The 19,912-nt window shown below is 34.1% G+C and overlaps 1 protein-coding gene and 1 long non-coding RNA gene across 2 annotated transcripts; one reads left to right on the plus strand and one right to left on the minus strand.

Moving 5' to 3' along the window:
* Positions 1–3,168: 3,168 nt before the first annotated feature.
* On the minus strand, positions 3,169–8,787 carry LOC136218372 (sodium/hydrogen exchanger 2-like). Its single transcript, XM_066005205.1, has 16 exons — positions 8,728–8,787; positions 8,571–8,630; positions 8,063–8,260; positions 7,834–7,952; positions 7,654–7,751; positions 7,218–7,277; positions 5,775–5,821; positions 5,488–5,682; positions 5,289–5,335; positions 4,803–4,869; positions 4,605–4,705; positions 4,375–4,476; positions 4,077–4,215; positions 3,943–4,005; positions 3,781–3,864; positions 3,169–3,705 (listed from the first exon to the last, which is right to left on the minus strand). Exons 3-16 carry the CDS (start codon positions 8,234–8,236, stop codon positions 3,376–3,378), a joined length of 1,626 nt encoding a protein of 541 aa, XP_065861277.1. The 5' UTR covers positions 8,237–8,260; positions 8,571–8,630; positions 8,728–8,787; the 3' UTR covers positions 3,169–3,375.
* A 9,542-nt stretch (positions 8,788–18,329) lies between these two features.
* Positions 18,330–19,436, plus strand: LOC136220505 (uncharacterized). Its single transcript, XR_010684541.1, has 4 exons — positions 18,330–18,607; positions 18,693–18,771; positions 18,858–18,941; positions 19,112–19,436. It is a non-coding gene; the product is annotated as an uncharacterized lncRNA (long non-coding RNA).
* Positions 19,437–19,912: the final 476 nt, after the last annotated feature.

The raw sequence follows: 19,912 nt of genomic DNA on the forward strand, positions 1-19,912 counted from the left end.
GTTCAGTAATGTTTCAGTTTAGTGATGTTTCAATGTAGTAACGTTTCAGTTTGGTCATGTTTTAGGTCAGTGATGTTTCAATTGAGTTATGTTTCATTTCAGTAATGCTTGAGTTTAGTAATGATTGAGTTGAGTAATGTTTGAGTTCAGTAATGTTTGAGTTTCGTAATCTTTGAGTTTAATAACATTTCAGTTCAGTGATATTTCAGTTCAATAATGTTTCAGTTCAGTGATGTTTTAGTTCAGTAATGTTTTAGTTGAGTGATGTTTCAGTTCAGTAATATTTCAGTTCAGTGATGTTTAATTCAGTAATATTTCAGTTCAGTGATGTTTTAGTTCAGTAATATTTTCAGTTCAGTAATGTTTCATTTCAGTAATGTTTCAGTTTTGTAGTGTATTAATACGGTAATGTTTCACTTCAGTGATTTTTAGTTCAGTAATATTTCAGTTGAATGAGGTTTCCGTTTAGTAATATTTCAGTTCAGTGATGTTTCAGTTAAGTGATATTTCAGTTCAGTGATATTTCGATTCAGTGATGTTTTAGTTCAGTGATATTCAGTTCAGTAATGTTTCAGTTCAGTAATGTTTCAGTTTAGTAATATTCCAGTTCAGTAATGTTTCAGTTTAGTAATGTTTCAGTTTAGTGATGTTTCAGTTTAGTGATGTTTCTGTTGAGTGATGTTTCTGTTCAGTAATATTTCAGTTTAGTGATAATTTAGTTCAGTAATATTTCATTTTAATAATGTTTCAGTTCAGTAATATTTTAGTTTAGTAATGTTTTAATTCAGTAATGTTTCAGTTGAGTGATGTTTCAGTTTAGTAATATTTCAGTTCAGTGATATTACAATTGAGTGATGTTTAATTTCAATAGTATTTTAGTTTACTGATGTTTCAGTTCAGTAATGTTTCAGTTCGGTAATGTTTCAGTTTAGTGATGTTTCAGTTTAGTAGTGTTTCAGTTGAGTAAGGTTTCAGTTTAGTAATATTTCATTTTAGTGATGTTTCAGTTCAGGGATGTTTCGGTTCAGTGATTTTTTGGTTCAGTGATATTCAGTTTAGTAATATTTCAGTTTAGTAATATTTCAGTTTAGTGATGTTTCAGTTCAGTAATGTTTCAGTTCAGTAATGTTTCAGTTACGTTACGTTACGTTACGTTACGTGACGTTACGTGACGTTACGTTACGTCACGTCATGCCACGTTACATTATATTACGTCACGTCACGTTACGTTACGTTATGTTATGTTACATTAGTTATGTTCGGTTGGGGATCGTAATCTCAATGATTGTTTATAAATAAAAGAAATCTTAAAGTAATAAAAAAAACCTAAGCATTTACAAATTGAGTTTACAATGCTAAGGATTTATAAATTGATCTTATATTTATTAACGTCACGTTAAGTTACATTACGTTAGGTAACGTTAAGTTACATTACATTACGTTACGTCATGTTATACGTTAATATTATGTTACGTTATGTTACGTCAAATTACATTACGTTACTATTACACAAATGTGAGAATCAAATACTTAGTGTTACTGTTATTTATTTGTAAAAAATAATCACTAATATTTTTATTAATTAAAATCAAAAGTTAAAAATTCTATAAAAATAAGCTAGCTTAGTCTTTTTGCAAATTTATGGGGTTAAATTAATTGCAATGGCAATTAATTACAATTATTGCAATTATTTACGTTAAAAAATTTATTAATTGCAATTAATTATTGCAAAGGTAAGTGGGTCAAATTTATTTACTTTTTTTTTCAATTTTTTTCCGCCTAAAAGAAAAATGGATATGCATGCCTTCTTGAAAGTTGATTTATATACATAGGAATAGCAAAAATATTTAATTTGGTTTTTTAATTATTTAATTAAATTATAAGGAACTGCCATGCCATCAGGTAGCCTTTTTATAACATTAAATAAAAAATTTAAATCTAGACCATTAGATCTTGATCCAATGGCTATTAAACACTCACCATATATGAAGATAATTTAGTGCTCACCATTAAAAACAACCATATATATATATATAGGATCTCTTGTGAGAACCATCCTCTTAGGTGAGGACACTTCTTTGTGGTGAGAACACTCAAAACTACCCCGTTTTGAGTATAAAAATTAGTAAAAAACGTGAAAGGATTCGAACCCAAGCGCTTCCACCTACACTCCACCCTACTTACCACTAAGACAATTGTTTTTCTTATAAATTATGTTGTGTGCTGTTTAATATACCATTGTCCTTGTAGTTTCTATTGTTTAATATTTGACACATGCACTTATTAATATCGATTAAATATGCATAATTATAAATTATTAATAGAAAAAAAAGAAATGTGCATAATAATGAATTATTAATAGAAAAAAATCCAAAAACATGCCCCAATTTCTTATTTATTTAATTCCTCTATATTTTTTTGTAATTTATGTTTTAAAATATTAAGGACGGTGTTCTAAATAATGTTACATATGTTCTAAATTTTATAATTTGTGTTCTAAAAATTAAGTATAATGTTTAAAAAAATCAGTAAATATCTCGATCATTTTTGCATTTGTTCTATAATATAATTTATAACTCATGTTCGAAAAAACCTAACGCATGTTCTAAAAAACATAACATATGTTCTAAACTTTTTAGTTTGTGTTCCAAAAATTAAAATATATAATCTAACGTATGTTCTAAAAAATATGTCGTACGTTCTAAACTTCATAGTTCGTATTCTAAAAGTTAAAATATATGTTCTAACGTATGTTTTAAAAAATATATCGTATGTTCTAAACTTTATAGTTTGTGTTCTAAAAATTAAAACATATGTTTTAAATTTCATATCATAAGTTCTAAATATATCGTATGTTCTAAAAATATTTATATGATTTTATTAAAATATATAATATATTTTTAATTTAAAAAATATAGTATTGGATTTTTTTTAGCATCTGATGCACTTAATAATATATAAATAAAAAAATTGTATAATAAACAAATTAAAGCAAGTGTATTTTTATTTAAAAAACATAGTATTAAATTTTTTTTTAGCATCAGATGCACTTAATAATATATAAATAAAAAGAATTATATAATGAATAAATTAAAGCAAAAGTCTTCGCTCCCTCTACGCCTAGTCCCAGTTCGAGTCCCTCTTTTTTCATTTTCTCATTTAATCTTTAATATATATATAAAATTAATCTTACTTGGAATGGAATAAATTTATATGATTTTATACTACATGAATAAATTTGAACTTATAGTAAGTATGAGGTAGTGGGCTCAAACCCATCACCTCCTTCCTCACTCAATAAATAAAAAAACTATAACCTGGATCTCTCTGGATCTATTTACGTATTTACACCATCCTTCCTCTCTAGACTCTAGTTCAATGAAGACTCCCTTCTGTTAGTGAGCCAGGATGATACGGTGAATATCCTCTTCCACCAAACACAGGCCGCATGAATGAATCATCTAACCTTCTCCAATAGTAATGTACTGCATTACTTGGAGTTTTTAGGAGCATGCTCAAGCTTTTCGCCCTGAATATACCATTACTTCTCATCTCTGTTTCTGGATCAAGAAGTGGTAATGTAAGAGACTTTGTATCAGCTATTTCTGTTAATTCAGAACTCATTATGCTGCTGCTGCTCCTTGAATTTGAATCTCTCCTCGTCAACAATACCCTTATAAGGGGCTTCGTCAGTAATCCAAACACCTGACAGCAACAACTAATCAAATATTCATTTTTACTTCCAAACCCTTTATTCACTTCAATTCATGTCTTACTTACCACTGTACTAAACAGAACAACTGTAATGGTACTGGTTATCATAATTGCATTTCCTCGCAGTTGAGTATGCCCTGAACTTGTAAACTGCATACCATCACAACATGAGATTTTATGCATTCAAAACTTACCATCCCTTACTAAATACCTATTTTTATAATGTACCTTATTATAAGCAAGTGCCATAGATACAGCTCCTCGCATGAGCCCAGCCCACCATATCACAACCTGTTTAAGTCAAATCAACACTTCTTTTTGTATCCATTGGGATAATTTGAATGATGAGAGACAACACCTACCTGCTTATTGAATGTAATTTTATCATTTTGAGACTTCCTGCTCAAATTGGATAAGAAGGACAGAGGAAATATAAAAGCAGCTCTTCCAACCAGAACTAGTCCAACAAGTATTGCACTTGCACCAACTGATGTCCCGGGACTGAAAATCAAGTATAAGTATAGAGTCAACATAAGAAAGTGCATGTCTAAATTACTTAGCTGAAGATAATTCCTATCATCAAATAATAATTGTGCTTTAAAACAAACCAGAGGACAAGTATGCAACATGCCAATGTAGATTTGAACTTTCTAGGATTACCTATTCTTCACAACTTTCCATTTCTCGATGTCTAGCGCATCCATACCAACATAGAGGAAGATGAAAATTTCTGCAATAAATGACATTGAAGCAAAAGCATGCCTGCACTAGTAAAAAGCACAGAAACTTTTGTAACGTAGCACCAATGGATCACAATGGGCAAGAACATGATAAAATGAAGCAAAATCAACTTCAAAATCCTGAAAAACTTTCATAGGGATCAACATTACCTGGTAGTGACTCTTGAACTTTCAGTCACATTATGCCAAGTGTAGTGTGACATGACAATCCCACAGAAGAACACAGTGAGAATGGCACTTAAATTGAATGACTGGTAGTTATCAGTTGCATAACAGCATCATTAGAAAATGATCATATTAAAAGAAATAAAGTTTTTCAAAAAGTTCAATAAGTCAGTAGTATCTTACTTCAGCCATAATATACGACAGATAAGCCATGATAATCATCAAAGCAACTTCTCGATCAGTAGAGTGCCTGGTAATATGTATATTTTTTAGCTCATTCCATTCCCAAAATGGAAAGGAAAAAAAAAATAGAGAAAAGGAAAAGGACACTAATTCTTCACATCCCTCAACCATACCAGATAATTTCAACAACTCATTAATGACAATATATATCTCAAACAATTTTATAGATCATAGTGTACAATTCTATAGTCATCAGTACCAATCTGACACAGATAATATATTGAATATTTCAAATATTCAAGCTTGCCCACAAATTTCTAAATCCAGCAACAACATAGAAAAATCTAAAGACTCAGAAGATAAGGACTGATGGCCAAGCCTCATAAGTAGAAGCATAGAACATTTACCTACGCCTAGAGATTGGATTCATCAACACATGGAAAAAAAAAAATTTGAAACAAAAAAAGATATTGTTCCTTAAAATACCTGCCAAAGTATAATTTCTTTATGGCGTAAGCACTTGCTAAGCCAACCTGGAAGCACAAAAATACCACAATTCCAATATGTCATAATTGCAAGAATACTTATTACAAGATAATAATATCTATTATCTACCAGAATGTGCATTGCTTCACCAGTAGAATTACTTAGCGCAACACATAAAAGAGGGGAGAGAGGAACTAACCGCCACCCCTAGCAATGTGCTTGTTACAAACAAATATATGAAATTGCCAACCAGTTGCAAAGCAACGCCTGATGTTATGTGAGAGAGGTCAAATCTCTGGATTGCATTGAAAAGTACAACGGAAGTTGCATCATTTACAACACCTTCCCCGAAGACTAGACTATACAGCAAAGGTGTTTGTTCCTGATTGAGCACCTGCCATATCAAAAGATAAAATTCAGGTAAATATGTTATGTTACTCCTCACCATCTATTTCTCATCTTTAAAAAGTCTATTTAGTATTATACCTGCAAGGTGCAAACTGAATCCGTGGCTGAAAATATAGCTCCCAGTGCTAAAAAGGGAAGAAAAACTAAATTAAGAATGATATAGTAAAAGAAAAAATTTGATGAACAACATAAATTTGAATTAAATGAAACTTTTCAAGTTTCACTAAGATGTTGTTTCTAGTGCTTATTAATGTCATATGTAAACAGAAATATATTATCTACAATGCTCAGAAAAAAGGATGTAATAGACATGAATAAACAGGATTCTGAATGTGAAAAAAGAAAAGGGAATCTAAGAAACTTTTTTCTCATTGCAGTGAAACTTTTTCTCATTCAGCTGTGCTGCAGTTAAACTTGTTACTCTTCCAAAACATATGTAGACAACAGAATCGGGTTTCTTCGAATCGAGCCATTTCAAGCATTTGTGTTCATTAATCGATGCTTCGTTTCCTCTCCGTGCTTTATCTTCAACAGCCCTGTTACATAACGAAACGGGGCCTATATGCCAAGCTCTTCTCCCCAATTCTTTCCTGTAAAAATCAGCGTAGTCCGGTTCGAGCTCGTAAAAGCTGTTGACAATAACTCCAAAGCTCTTCAACTCGGATTCTTTCGATCCTTTCATCAACCTGGTAAGCGCGGTTTCAGTCTGATCTTGCCTCAAATGATCAGACAGTTGCTTTCTTGTAAGCTTAATCTCGCCAGAAAGACTTGGGATGATAAAAGGTTCAGAACCTGATGAAACTTTCTTGTGTGGTTCATACAGCTTTACGCATTCCGCAGCACACACAGAGAAGAAGCTAATACTCGCATAAATAGCCCAACAAAAGAACATGTTTGCAACTAAACAATCCGGGTGGCATTCTTGAAGTAACTTCTCAAGTTGTTCTTGAAGCATAGTTGTGGCAACTACAAATTTATCTAGCATTTCTCTGCCATTTGACACAACAAAAATCCAAGTTTTCGCATCCTTCTGGCAATCCAGCCTCTGCGGAAGGGAACTTGAGGATTTGAATATCGATTTGGAAACCGAGGTTGTTGCTTGTTTGGATTGATTTGGAGATGGAAGGTGCATTGACAGGAGTGGTGATGATGGTTGTCTTTGCACCTGAGATGCAACTAACTTGGCCATGTCTACCGTTGGTATGGTATGGCCATGAACCATGAAAGGGAAGAAAAATATATGAAGTTGATTACCCAAACTACCCATTACAGTGAAGAAAACGCAGATGAAGAAGCAGAGATTTCTTTAATTAAGGATTGGTTGTTTTTATGTGATGCAGAGATGTAGATGAATATTTTATATATACAGACCAGAAATGTGTGGATATGTGTTAGAAAAGGGAACCTAAGAAACTTTTTTTCTGATTGCCTGTTCAACGATTCACTATAAGATTTAATCTAGGGCTATGTAACTTCACAAGGTAAGTAATAAGTTTGAAATAGAAAAGAGAGAAAGGTTACCAAGAAGATCCCCTGTATCCAAGTAATCAATACCTAATTTGTTGAATAACTTCTCAGCACCTGAAGCATTGAAAACTTAATTAGATAGGTATAACTTATGAGCGCCTTCTATGAAGCATAGTACAGGACTCCTGTAATCCAAAAGGAAAGGGGATGCATCAAATATATACCCTTCAAATACTTATAATAATAATAGCAACAGTTCCATAACCCAGTTCAACTTCTTATTTCAACAAGACATTTTCATTCTTTAGTCTTTTAAGACATAGTTTTTAGACAAAAATTATAATAACTTTTCAGGCTCCACAATTGTCTAATGGACCTCTAAATGAAGCTATAAGAAAGCTTTCAGTAACCCACATATATTTACAAGTTATCAACAAATTAAAAAAAAAAAGATTCTTAAATATAGAATGAATGGAGATTTTGAACATACCAAAAGATATGATAAAAAAGGATATTAAAGTCCCGATAATGCCAAACGACATGATTGTCATAAAGTTTTCAAAAAACCGCTTCTTTTTGACCTGGAACCTGTAAGATTAGAGTATAAAGAGATCAAACTCAACCTGTTTCCAGAGAGAGCAACAAAGAGGGTTTGGAATATGTGACTTACCCAGCATTGAATATTATAGGTGGAAGAACATAGATAAAGAAAAGCTCTTCATTAAATAGAAAAAGGTGTGAGCTTTTTCCTTTGGTGGTTAGCAGAATTATAACCCCGGTGCAGAGACCCTGCAAAAAAACTCAATGATCATCTAATTTCTTCCTCAAAATTATATAAATAAATAAAAAATCAGTATCGTTGATATGCCAAGTGTGTCAAAAGAAGAAGATAAACTCACAATTACAAGAGCAGTAATAGACTCATTCATCCATTTAGTCTTCTCAAGAAGATGGCCGATCAGAATGGAAGCACAAAGTAATGCTACAAATAACGTTATTGCATCAATACGGAGTGCTTCAGCTCCTGATCTCATCCCCAACGACATAACCACCGATTCCATACTGGACGCCATCTTTGAATCCGACCAATAAGATCACTGTTTCCAGAAACTGCAGTCAGTAGGAAAAAAATATCTAAAAAAAAAAGGATCAAATTCGGTATTTACATTCATGAGAAACACCAAGTGCAGTAATCATGTCTCTATGTTAGATGAAAGAAAAGGGTCCAACAACAAACTTATCACTTAAAATATAAAAAAGGCGATTTGAATAAAAAGTGGCTTTCTTAATTGTTTTCTCCACTTCCTAAGAAACAATAAATACGATAGAATCTTCTCATTCCGTCTACCTTGCGAGAGAGAGAGAGCGAGGAAGCTTAAGACCTAAGTATGTAAAAGATAGTTTTACCTTGAATTTCCAGTGAAGCATCTTAATTGGGGATGAAAGAAACAAGAGATAGATGTCAGCCTAAGAAACAAAAAGAGAAGAAATAGAATTGTTGAGAGATAATTACGAAGGAAGGAATGAATGAATGAATGAGAAAAGGACGAAAGGCAGGCAGAACCGCGAAAGCAATCAGTAATTTATTTTATATGCTCAGGAGGGAGGGAACGTTGTAGAGTCCACGCTACTCACCTCTTTTTTTCTTCTTACTTCTTTATATATGTTAACAAACAAACTACTTTCAAGTCCTACTATACCCTTAATATATCATTTGCTTCTCCAACTTGTCCAAAAAAATTGATTGGTCCCCTAAACTTTCAACGTGTCACGATAGCCTCCTGAACTTGCATAAAATGTTCAATTAGCCTCTGAACTTACATAAAATCTAATCAATTGATCATTCGGTTACAAAAAAGTAAGTTAAATGCGAAAGATGTATTGCACGCATCTTAGAATGTTCGTATCGTGAAGGAGCACACTGAAGGGGTACCCTAGAAAAGTACTAAGGGCGGTTACTCGAGGTTACTTCGCTAGCAAGGGTTAAACTACTTCATTACGAAGGAAACCATCTGACAAAGGCTTGTCCTAATTACTGTATGTGCCATTCAGTACTATTATCCACATTTAATATGCCTAATTTACCCTTGCTATTCTGTTTGTATTGTAAATCCTAGTAATGTTAATTATGTCCATTATCTTTCTTCAGGGGAAGTATTAAAACCCCATGACTATAAGGATGAACCTTGACTTTTATCAATCAAACAAATTTCTCTTGGAGGGCAAGGTTTTCATACCTATATATTGGGATTAACTCCTTTTAGTTTAGCTAGAGAATAAACTCTTTGTTGATTTACGATTAAAATCATCACGATCGTCTTTAATCTGTATCAGTTGGTATTAGAGCCAATCGTTTTCTGACCTGAAACTTCTTTTGGCAATGGTTCAACCCAGACAACCTCAAGATTCAACGGAAGCTAATGACCGGAGGTATGAAGAACTGAGGGAGCATATTGCGGAACAGGGCCAAGCGAGTATTGAGCGGCAGAGGCAAATGGAAGAACGGCTCCACGAGTTAACCACCTCCTAGGAAATTTTCAAACTTGAAGTCCTAGCCTTGGTCTGACCACCTACCAGAGAACTTAACCAAATGAGGGAAGGTGTCCCTGAACCACAGCCTCAAAGACAACCCTCGCCACCACATTCACCCCCACCCAGGATGCACTTGGAAAATCTACCACCTCCCCAAATAGGTCATAGGGACCACAAGGTAAGGAGACCTAACTATGTTCTTGTCCATAATGTTGATAGTGATAGTGACGGTTTTGATGATATTGGGGATAATGACACCTTTAGAAATATTGGGAATATGAGGGATGTTGGTCCCATAGGTAACAGGCGTGTGGATGTTGTTGGGGAAAACTCGTACGTTGACAATCACCATGTCAAGGAAGGGTACATTGGGAACTTCGAGAGGGATGATGCTTTCAAACTTAAGATTGACTTACCTTCTTTTGGAGGCGAGTTAAACATAGAAGGGTTACTAGACTGGTTATCCGAAGTTGAGCGGTTCTTTGAATACGTTGGGATCCCGGATGAGATGAAAGTAAGGCTGGTGGCGTATCGTCTGAAAGGAGGAACGTCAGTATGGTGGGTTCAGTTGAGGGAAGAAAGAATAAGAGGGGGCATAGATCCGATTAAATCTTGGCTACGGAAGAAGACGATGCTTAGGGAGCGGTTTCTACCGTCGGAGTATGAGCAGTATATTTATAGTTCCTACAGGGGATGTTCCCAAGGGAATCGGAGCATCCATGAATATACCTCGGAATTCTTAAGACTTTCGGCAAGGGCTAACTTGTTGGAAACCGAAAGTCAAAAGACGTTTAGGTATCTAGAAGGGTTGAGACACAACATCCAGGATCATATTGGTAAACAGATGATGATTCGAGTGCAGGATGCCCAAAATCTAGCTCTCAAAGCCGAATCTCAACTGACTGTTAAGACTCAGGACGGGTCTAGGAGATTCGCAACTAACTATTTTCCTGGGGAAAGAGATAATGTGAAGCACTATAACAATGGCAAGCAGGTAGCAAGCTCTAGTGGGGCGAAAGTCAGTGATGCTCGTAAAGTATATAGCATTTAATAGGACAAGTGTATCTTATCGCAACAAGTAATATTGTGCTAAGCACGAGATCGAACCACAAAGACTATTTGTTATAATTAGGAAATCTACCTAGAATGATCTAATTGTTTAGAGGGTTGGATAAATGTTTGGGTTTTTATCTAATTAATCAACTAGTTGAAAGCAATAAAGATAGCAAAATAAAGTGAACAATTGACAGGGTAGAAGGTGAATTAATGGATGACACAATCTAGGCTGAGGAATCCTTTGATTAAATCCTATGTATGAGTTTAGGGAGTTCAGATTTATGTTTTACCAATGATTGAAGGTAATTGCCCTAAGTGAAAGACTAATGTGATCAGTATTGTCCTTCCTATTCACATGCATTCAGGTGACAGCTTGATTAGGCATATACTCTAGGTCATGCAAAGCATTAGGTTTATTGGAAATTAAGGCTAAAGCCGTAGCCCAGCCACAAAGCCTCATTCCTAGTGGTCTCTAGCGACGTCAGATTTACACAAGTTTGGTATAGACGATTCCGTAGTCAAGTTCTCATCTATCTATAATCCTATTTAATGTCAGGGTCACAGGCATTAAGCAAATTATATACATAAATAGGCTATTGATCATTATCAATGTTCATTCTAGCATAAATCCTGTTCCTAACAATTTCTAGGCATTAAGCATGCATAAACTGATCAATCAAAGGTCCTAAATCCCTAATCATACATATTCATACAATCAATTTCATCCCCATCCCAAATTGGATGGGAATTAATTCATAGACAAACTAATCATAGCAATAGGAAGTAAAGGAATAATGGAAAAACATCTTCAATTGAATATAAAAGCAAAAGATAAGAGAGAGATAGAAATCTAAAACCCGCTTTGTCTGATCCGATTACAAAAATAGAAGATCTGGAGCTTCTCCCATCAATTGTTCTTGAATAAGAAATAAAAACTAAAATTAATCTAACCTAGAAAGCTGGAAATCTAATCTAAAAAGCAAAAAGAACTATTCTGAAATTTAAGTCTACATTATGACGACTCCCCCGAATAATGAAGATTAGCTCCCTATTTATAGAGTTAGTGAGAAACCCTAATTTCTCCGGGGGCAAAATGGGCTATTACAAAGTGTTTTAATGGGCTTCAGGCCCAAATCCATGCATTCCAGCAAGGGGGAAGGCGCTGGTGCGCCTTTCCCCGCCTCGTCTCGTCAAGACAAGGAGTGTCTCGACGAGACGAGGGCCTATCTCGACGAGACAAGTATTGTCTTGACGAGACAAGTATTGTCTTGACGAGACAGGTCCTAAATGAGGCGATTTTGCTCCGGCTTTTATCTGTTTAGGTCCCTGAGCTTCTGAAAAGTGCTATAATGGTCCCTGATGAATTCCAAAAGTGCTTTGACGGTCCCTGAATAATCTGGAAATGCTCCAATAAGCTTGGGTCTGGTTCGGAAATGCTCAAATAGTCCTGAAAAACCATGAAAACACCGAAAATGCCATACATAATGGAAAATACTAATTTTAACTAAAAACTATCAAATTAATACAGAAACTTAACTAAAAGCTAATTAAATCAAACTAAATTAATCCTAAAAACCCTATATAAATGGGAGCTATCAACATCCCCCCACTTGAATCTTGCTTGTCCTCAAGCAAGATAGAATTCAAAACAGAGAAAAATCAACAAATAGCTCTCTTACAAAAATAAGAATCTACTACACTTTATTATTCACAACAGTTCAGACTACTCATTTTGCAATTAAAAACATAATGAACCTCAGGCGAGTCTCCAAAACTGATTAATTGGTTTTATCAATTAACACTTCATGAAAACGAAAGAAAAGGATTAAAATTGATAGCTCACAAGTGGTCACTCTAACACTCAAGTGTTTGGGTGTAAATTTTTTTTTTGGGAAACGCCCTACATTTTATTGCACAAAGTGGTCACGTTGGGATTTCATCATCCATCCGGTCAAAATTAATGCATTAAAATTAAACAAAATCATAGGTCTTTAAGGGTTGTAACGTGTGCTAAAGGTTAGGGTAGGAAAAAGTGAATTTATAGGCAAAAAGTTAAATGCCTCAAATAGTTAAAAAATTTACAAAAAGGACACATTTTTCGCATTAGGGAGCTATAAACCACCTCCCCATACTTAAAATCTTGATTGTCCTCAAACAAGTCAGAATCCAAAAGGGACACGTTATCCGCTAAGTATAAGAAGGTTTAAGCTCAAGGTTGTGTTTGTGATTCGTATTCGGGAAGCAACTAAAAATATAAACACGTCTTTTATCCTTTCCTCTATTTTTTGTTTTTTGTTTTTTGTTTTTTTTTTTTGATTTGGTTTTTAACCATTTTTTTAATAGAGGGGAAAAAGAGTGAAATTCAAACGGGTAAAGGTTGCTTCGTCAAATTTACAACCTTTTAATGATTGTTAGCGGGAATTTGAAGGATATGTGTGTCTAAGGATTTATCAAAACTGAATTGAGTCAATTAATTAGGGTGAGAAAGGATATTTAAGAAGGCTAAGGTTTGTAACAGGGTGATCAAAGAAAAGGGTAAATATAGGCTCAAATGGGCTTATCTAGTGGAATTGTTAAGGGTTTTTGGCTAAACAAAGAAATAGGCTAAATTCACAAAGGGCTATACCTATGTTGCCTAATCATATCAAGTTTAATAGAAACACAAAATTCAACCAGTATTGGATGTAATTCCTATGAGCACAGAGACAATAAATGTAATCCCACACCTAAGAGATCAATTGTTCCTAATCATGAGTCTAAAATATTGATCTTTATGGCTCTAACTCACAATTGAAGGGTTATTTGTATCAATCCTAGCCCCAACTAACGTTCCGTTCCATGTCAATTTTAGGTAAATAATACTCTTTGGAGACTCAAACGTTGTTCAAAATTTTTCTCATGCATCAATTTCATTTAGAATGTGCAAATTTTTAAGCGCATTGTCAACTGTATTGCGGGATAGCTAAATGTATCAAATTCAACTGCCTATGATTCTTTTTATTCCTAGAATTAAAAATAAAAAGCAAACAAAAACATAAAGAATAAAATCCTAAAAGTAAAACAAAAACATAATAAACATGCAACCTAATATAGAAAAACAAAAAGAAATTAAAAACATGCAAATGGTAGAATAAAAAATCATCATATCCTAGTATCTCCTCCTCACACTTACAACATGCATTTACTTCCATCATTACATAAAAGCAAAACATAAAGTGCAGAAAAGAAATAGGATACTGTCAATCCAACCCCGAATTTTCGATGCTAAATTTTCAAATCCAAGCTGCAGTCGTGAAAATCAATCCGGCGTCGGTGAGTATTTTGATTAGAGGGTTCTGCCAATAGAAAAAAAAAAGAAAACTAATCTAAGAATAGAGAAATCACAAGAAAAGAAAAAGGAAAAAAAATGTTTAATTTTAATTTATTTTTTCCGTGTCCGTCTCGGCAAGATGAACAGTGTCTCGCCGAGGCGAGACGGAAAAAAAGTTTTTTTTTAATGTGTATCGTCGAGACAGCCAGGTGTCTCGACGAGACGACACGAAAAACCCGAAAAAAATATTTTTTTTATATATATATATACAAATCTAAACAATTATTTCAACCTATTCAATTTAATCTAATTATAAACGAAATAGTCCCCGGCAACGGCGCCAAAAACTTGATGCTCGTAAAGTATATAGCATTTAATAGGACAAGTGTATCCTATCGCAACAAGTAATATTGTACTAAGCAAGAGATCGAACCACAAAGACTATTTGTTATAATTAGGAAATCTACCTAGAATGATCTAATTGTTTAGAGGGTTGGATAAATGTTTGGGTTTTTATCTAATTAATCAACTAGTTGAAAGCAATAAAGATAGCAAAATAAAGTGAACAATTGATTGGGTAGAAGATGAATTAATGGATGGAACAATCTAGGCTAAGGAATCCTTTGATTAAATCCTATGTATGAGTTTAGGGAGTTCAGATTTATGTTTTACCAATGATTGAAGGTAATTGCCCTACGTGAAAGACTAATGTGATCAGTATTGTCCTTCCTATTCACATGCATTCAGGTGACGGCTTGATTAGGCATATACCCTAGGTCATGCAAAGCATTAGGTTTATTGGCAATTAAGGCTAAAGCCGTAGCCCAGCCACAAAGCCTCATTCCTAGTGGTCTCTAGCGACGTCAGATTTACACAAGTTCGGTATAGACGATTCCGTGGTCAGGTTCTCATCTATCTATAATCCTATTTAATGTCAGGGTCACAGGCATTAAGCAAATTATATACATAAATAGGCTAGTTGATCATTATCAATGTTCATTCTAGCATAAATCTTGTTCCTAACAATTTCTAGGCATTAAGCATGCATAAATTGATCAATCAAAGGTCCTAGATCCCTAATCATACATATTCATACAATCAATTTCATCCCCATCCCAAATTGGATGGGGATTAATTCATAGACAAACTAATCATAACAATAGGAAGTAAAGGAATAATGGAAAAATATCTTCAATTGAATATAAAAGCAAAAGATAAGAGAGAGATAGAAATCTAAAACCCGCTTTGTCTGATCCGATTACAAAAATAGAAGATCTTGAGTTTCTCCCATCAATTGTTCTTGAATAAGAAATAAAAACTAAAATTAATCTAACCTAGAAAACTGGAAATCTAATCTAAAAAGCAAAAAGAACTATTCTGAAATTTAAGCCTACATTATGACGACTCCCCCGAATAATGAAGATTAGCTCCCTATTTATAGAGTTAGGGAGAAACCCTAATTTCTCCGGGGGCAAAATGGGCTATTACAAAGTGTTTTAATGGGCTTCAGGCCCAAATCCACGCATTCCAGCAAGGGGGAAGGCGCTGGTGCGCCTTTCCCCGCCTCGTCTCGTGGAGACAAGGAGTGTCTCGATGAGACGAGGGTCTGTCTCGACGAGACAGGTCCTAAATGGGGCGATTTTGCTCTGGCTTTTCTCTGTTTAGGTCCTTAGGCTTCCGAAAAGTGCTCTAATGGTCCCTGATGAATTCCAAAAGTGCTTTGACGGTCCCTGAATAATCCAAAAATGCTCCAATAGGCTTGGATCTGGTTCGGAAATGCTCAAATAGTCCTGAAAAACCATGAAAACACCGAAAATGCCATAAATAATGGAAAATACTAATTTTAACTAAAAACTATCAAATTAATACAGAAACTTAACTAAAAGCTAATTAAATCAAACTAAATTAATCCTAAAAACCCTATATAAATGGGAGCTATCAACATCGCCCCACTTGAATCTTGCTTGTCCTCAAGCAAGATAGAATTCAAAACAGAGAAAAATCAACAAATAGCTCCCTTACAAAAAAACAAGAATCTACTACACTTTATTATTCACAACAGTTCAGACTACTCATTTTGCAATTAAAAACATAATGAACCTCAGGCGAGTCTCCAAAACTGATTAATTGGTTTTATCAATCAACACTTCATGAAAACGAAAGAAAAGGATTAAAATTGATAGCTCACAAGTGGTCACTCTAACGCTCAAGTGTTTGGGTGTAAAATGTTTTTGGAAACGCTCTACATTTTATTGCACAAAGTGGTCACGTTGGGATTGCATCATCCATCTGGTCAAAATTAATGCATTAAAATTAAACAACATCATAGGTCTTTAAGGGTTGTAACGTGGGCTAAAGGTTAGGGTAGGAAAAAAGAAATTTATAGGCAAAAAGTTAAATGCCTCAAATAGTTAAGAAATTTGCAAAAAGGACACTTTTTTCTCATTAGGGAGCTATAAACCATCTTCCCACACTTAAAATCTTGATTGTCCTCAAGCAAGTCAGAATCCAAAAGGGACACGTTATCCGCTAAGTATAAGAAGGTTTAAGCTCAAGGTTGTGTTTGTGATTCGTATTCGGGAAGCAACTAAAAATATAAACACGTCTTTTATCCTTTCCTCTATTTTTTGTTTTTTGTTTTTTGTTTTTTTTTTGATTTGGTTTTTAACCATTTTTTTTAATAGAGGGGAAAAAGAGTGAAATTCAAACGGGTAAAGGTTGCTTCGTCAAATTTACAACCTTTTAATGATTGTTAGCGGGAATTTGAAGGATATGTGTGTCTAAGGATTTATCAAAACTGAATTGAGTCAATTAACTAGGGTGATAAAGGATATTTAAGAAGGCTAAGGTTTGTAATAGGGTGATCAAAGAAAGGGGTAAATATAGGCTCAAGGGGCTTATCTAGTGGAATTGTTAAGGGTTTTTGGCTAAACAAAGAAATAGGCTAAATTCACAAAGGGTTATACCTAGGTTGCCTAATCATATCAAGTTTAATAGAAACACAAAATTCAACCAGTATTGGATGCAATTCCTATGTGTCGCGTCCGTGCCCGCGGATCGTGAACTATCTACTTTCGTATGAGGCTCCCGCTCTACTGGTTTTCAACAGTGTTGGACAGTCCCTCCATGGAGACTGGTCCAATGGGTTTTCGAGTCGCCACCAATCAGTTTGACGGTCTGATTGGACACCGATTTGATTCCGAAATGACCCATTCGGGTAAGCTCGTATAAGGTAATGGTCTGCGGTGATTCTAAGCTCGGTTTCCGGTTACTTGTAGAGAAGAGACATAATCTCACCCTACCCCGCCCGATAAATCGGTACTGTTGTACTTCTATATGCTTGTTTTACGTGTTTGTGTTTACTATTGCTTCGAAGGGTCATTAATTGTATATATTCAAGCCATCGACAACGCTTGCAAGGTTTTTGTCGTATGTTTATCGGGATCACTATCCAGTGATCAACATGATATGGTCATTATATAATCGCTATACAACGATCGAATATTAAACATAATAATGTATGATTTATCCATTATTTGTCGTTTATTTATTTAAATCATTATTCAACGATTTAGATAATCGGATTTTATAATTACTATCCAGCCATTAAAACCCGATGAAATAGAATTATATATCATTATATTTCATAAAAATGAATATAGAATGATTATTGTATAATATATGATCCTATTATTTATCTGGACCATTATTCAATGGTTTGGATAATCGAGTTAATTTGTAACCGCTATCCAGCAATTAAACCCGATATATACTAAAATTATCATATTCTTTATTATTAGTATATAGTTTGTTAATTGCTTATAGAGACCATTATCCAGTGATCCAAATAAGCTGCTCACGTTATTATCGTATTATAATTGCCATACAACAATTTAAATCCGATAAATGAGACTAAAACACAAATTATTATATTATTTGAATAAAGATTATTATTGTCAAAAAAAATTTAATTAAAGACTAACTAATCTAACATTAAACTAACATCTAATTCATTTGAGTTAACAATAATCAGCTAATTAAATTTACAGTATGAAATAAGAAAATGAAAGGAAATGGGCCTTTGGATTAATGGGGTAGAGAATAGGTTTAATTAGAACCTAAATAAGTAAAAGGATGGCAATGTGCCAGGGAGGGGCATAATTGAATTCAAAATTAAAAAGGTTGGGTCAGTGCATAGGATTGAATAATTAGGGGTTCAATTTGAAATAATAATAATAATAAAAAAAAAGTGAGATAACATTACGGATTAGGGTTGTATCCCTTGCCATTCCCACCGCCTCCTTTTCCCTTTCTCTTCTCTCCTCTCTCAAATTTTCTTTCGTTAACAAGAAGAAGAGCAGCAGTCATCCGACCGGCCGCCGTTCTTCACCGCGTCTGCGCCGTCGTTCCTCCGCCGAGTCCGCTTCGTCGTTCCCCGCTCATCCCTTCACCGCTCATTTCGATCCACCGCGGCGGCAGCTCCGCCGACGACAGGGGTAACCGGAGACGAGCGGGTCTGCATCTCGGCGTTCCTGTAATTCTTTAGGTACCAGTTCCGTGGTTTTTGTTAGAAACTTTACTCGTTTTTGGTTTCTTACTAAGGCCCGGTGTTTTTTCTTTGCATTTTACAGTGAACTGGTTCCGGCTAAAGGCGATTCTGGTAACCGGAGATGAGCGGGTCCGTGTCTCGGCGTTTCCGTATTTCTTCAGGTACCAGTTTCGCGATCTTAGTTTTTTGTATAGAAATTTTATTTGTTTTTTTTACTAAAGCCCACTGTTTGTTCTTTACATTTTAGCTCGACTGTGGGCGAACTGGAATAGCTTCCGATTTAAAGGCCATTCTGAACCTATGAGATTTCATCCCTGCAGCTAAACTTCTGGTCTTTTTTCATTTACTTAGCTGCTTGTTAACTCATGTTTGGGGTTAATACCTTTTATTCGGATTTACAGTCGTTCTATTCTAAACCTTGCTCGTTTTTTTGTAGTGAATTTGTCTTTTTCTCCTTTTAAATTCAAACCAACTAATGCATTTGTCTCTTTGTAATTTCAGTAATTTCAGAATGCAGTGGCTGTCCCTTGTAAATGGTGAATTCGTCTTTTCTGCTTTTGAAAATTGGATTGGATTGGGTACCCATTTGACTTGAACTTTATGTGGACCCGACCCGATCTTGGTATAGACTTCGACCCGTTTCTGACTTGAACTTCATTGATGTGGATTTGGACCCGAACTTGATGCGGATTTTGACCCATTTCTGATTTGGATTTGGTCCTATGGGTGAAAAGTTGACATTATCATTATTTAGTAATAAGGGATTTTATTTGATTTTCAACTTTTATCTTGCCATTACTTAAATCTGAAATCTGGAAATTAATTATATTCTAAATAGTGTATAATTAAAAATTATCTTTAAAGCTATATGGATAGCTCAACAATTAATTTTGTAATCATAACTTATTTAAAATACAAACATTTTTCAATACGGTTTCACAATTAATATGATGGGCAACTAATCTAACCATTTAGATATAAATTGAGTTTAACTAATAAATTTGAAATATAATTCTTACCAAAAAAAATAAATTTGAAATATAACCATTCCAAAAATCGTATTTAGAATACAACAAATTATATCTCAAATGTAATTTATAATTTGAAAAAAATATTTCTTTTCCAACGAATCACATCTCGAATATAATTTGATAATTATACCGAGATATCAAAAATTGGTATAAAATATAATTTTCTTAATAAATTATACTTATAATAGAAAGTTTGCATTTATAATTCAAGAATTTGTTAGAATTTCAAATATAATCAGTTAAAGTTTAAAAAATGTTCCGGACAAAAATG

This window comes from Euphorbia lathyris, chromosome 2 (assembly GCF_963576675.1).
Source record: "Euphorbia lathyris chromosome 2, ddEupLath1.1, whole genome shotgun sequence".
NCBI classification, from domain to species: Eukaryota; Viridiplantae; Streptophyta; class Magnoliopsida; order Malpighiales; family Euphorbiaceae; genus Euphorbia; species Euphorbia lathyris.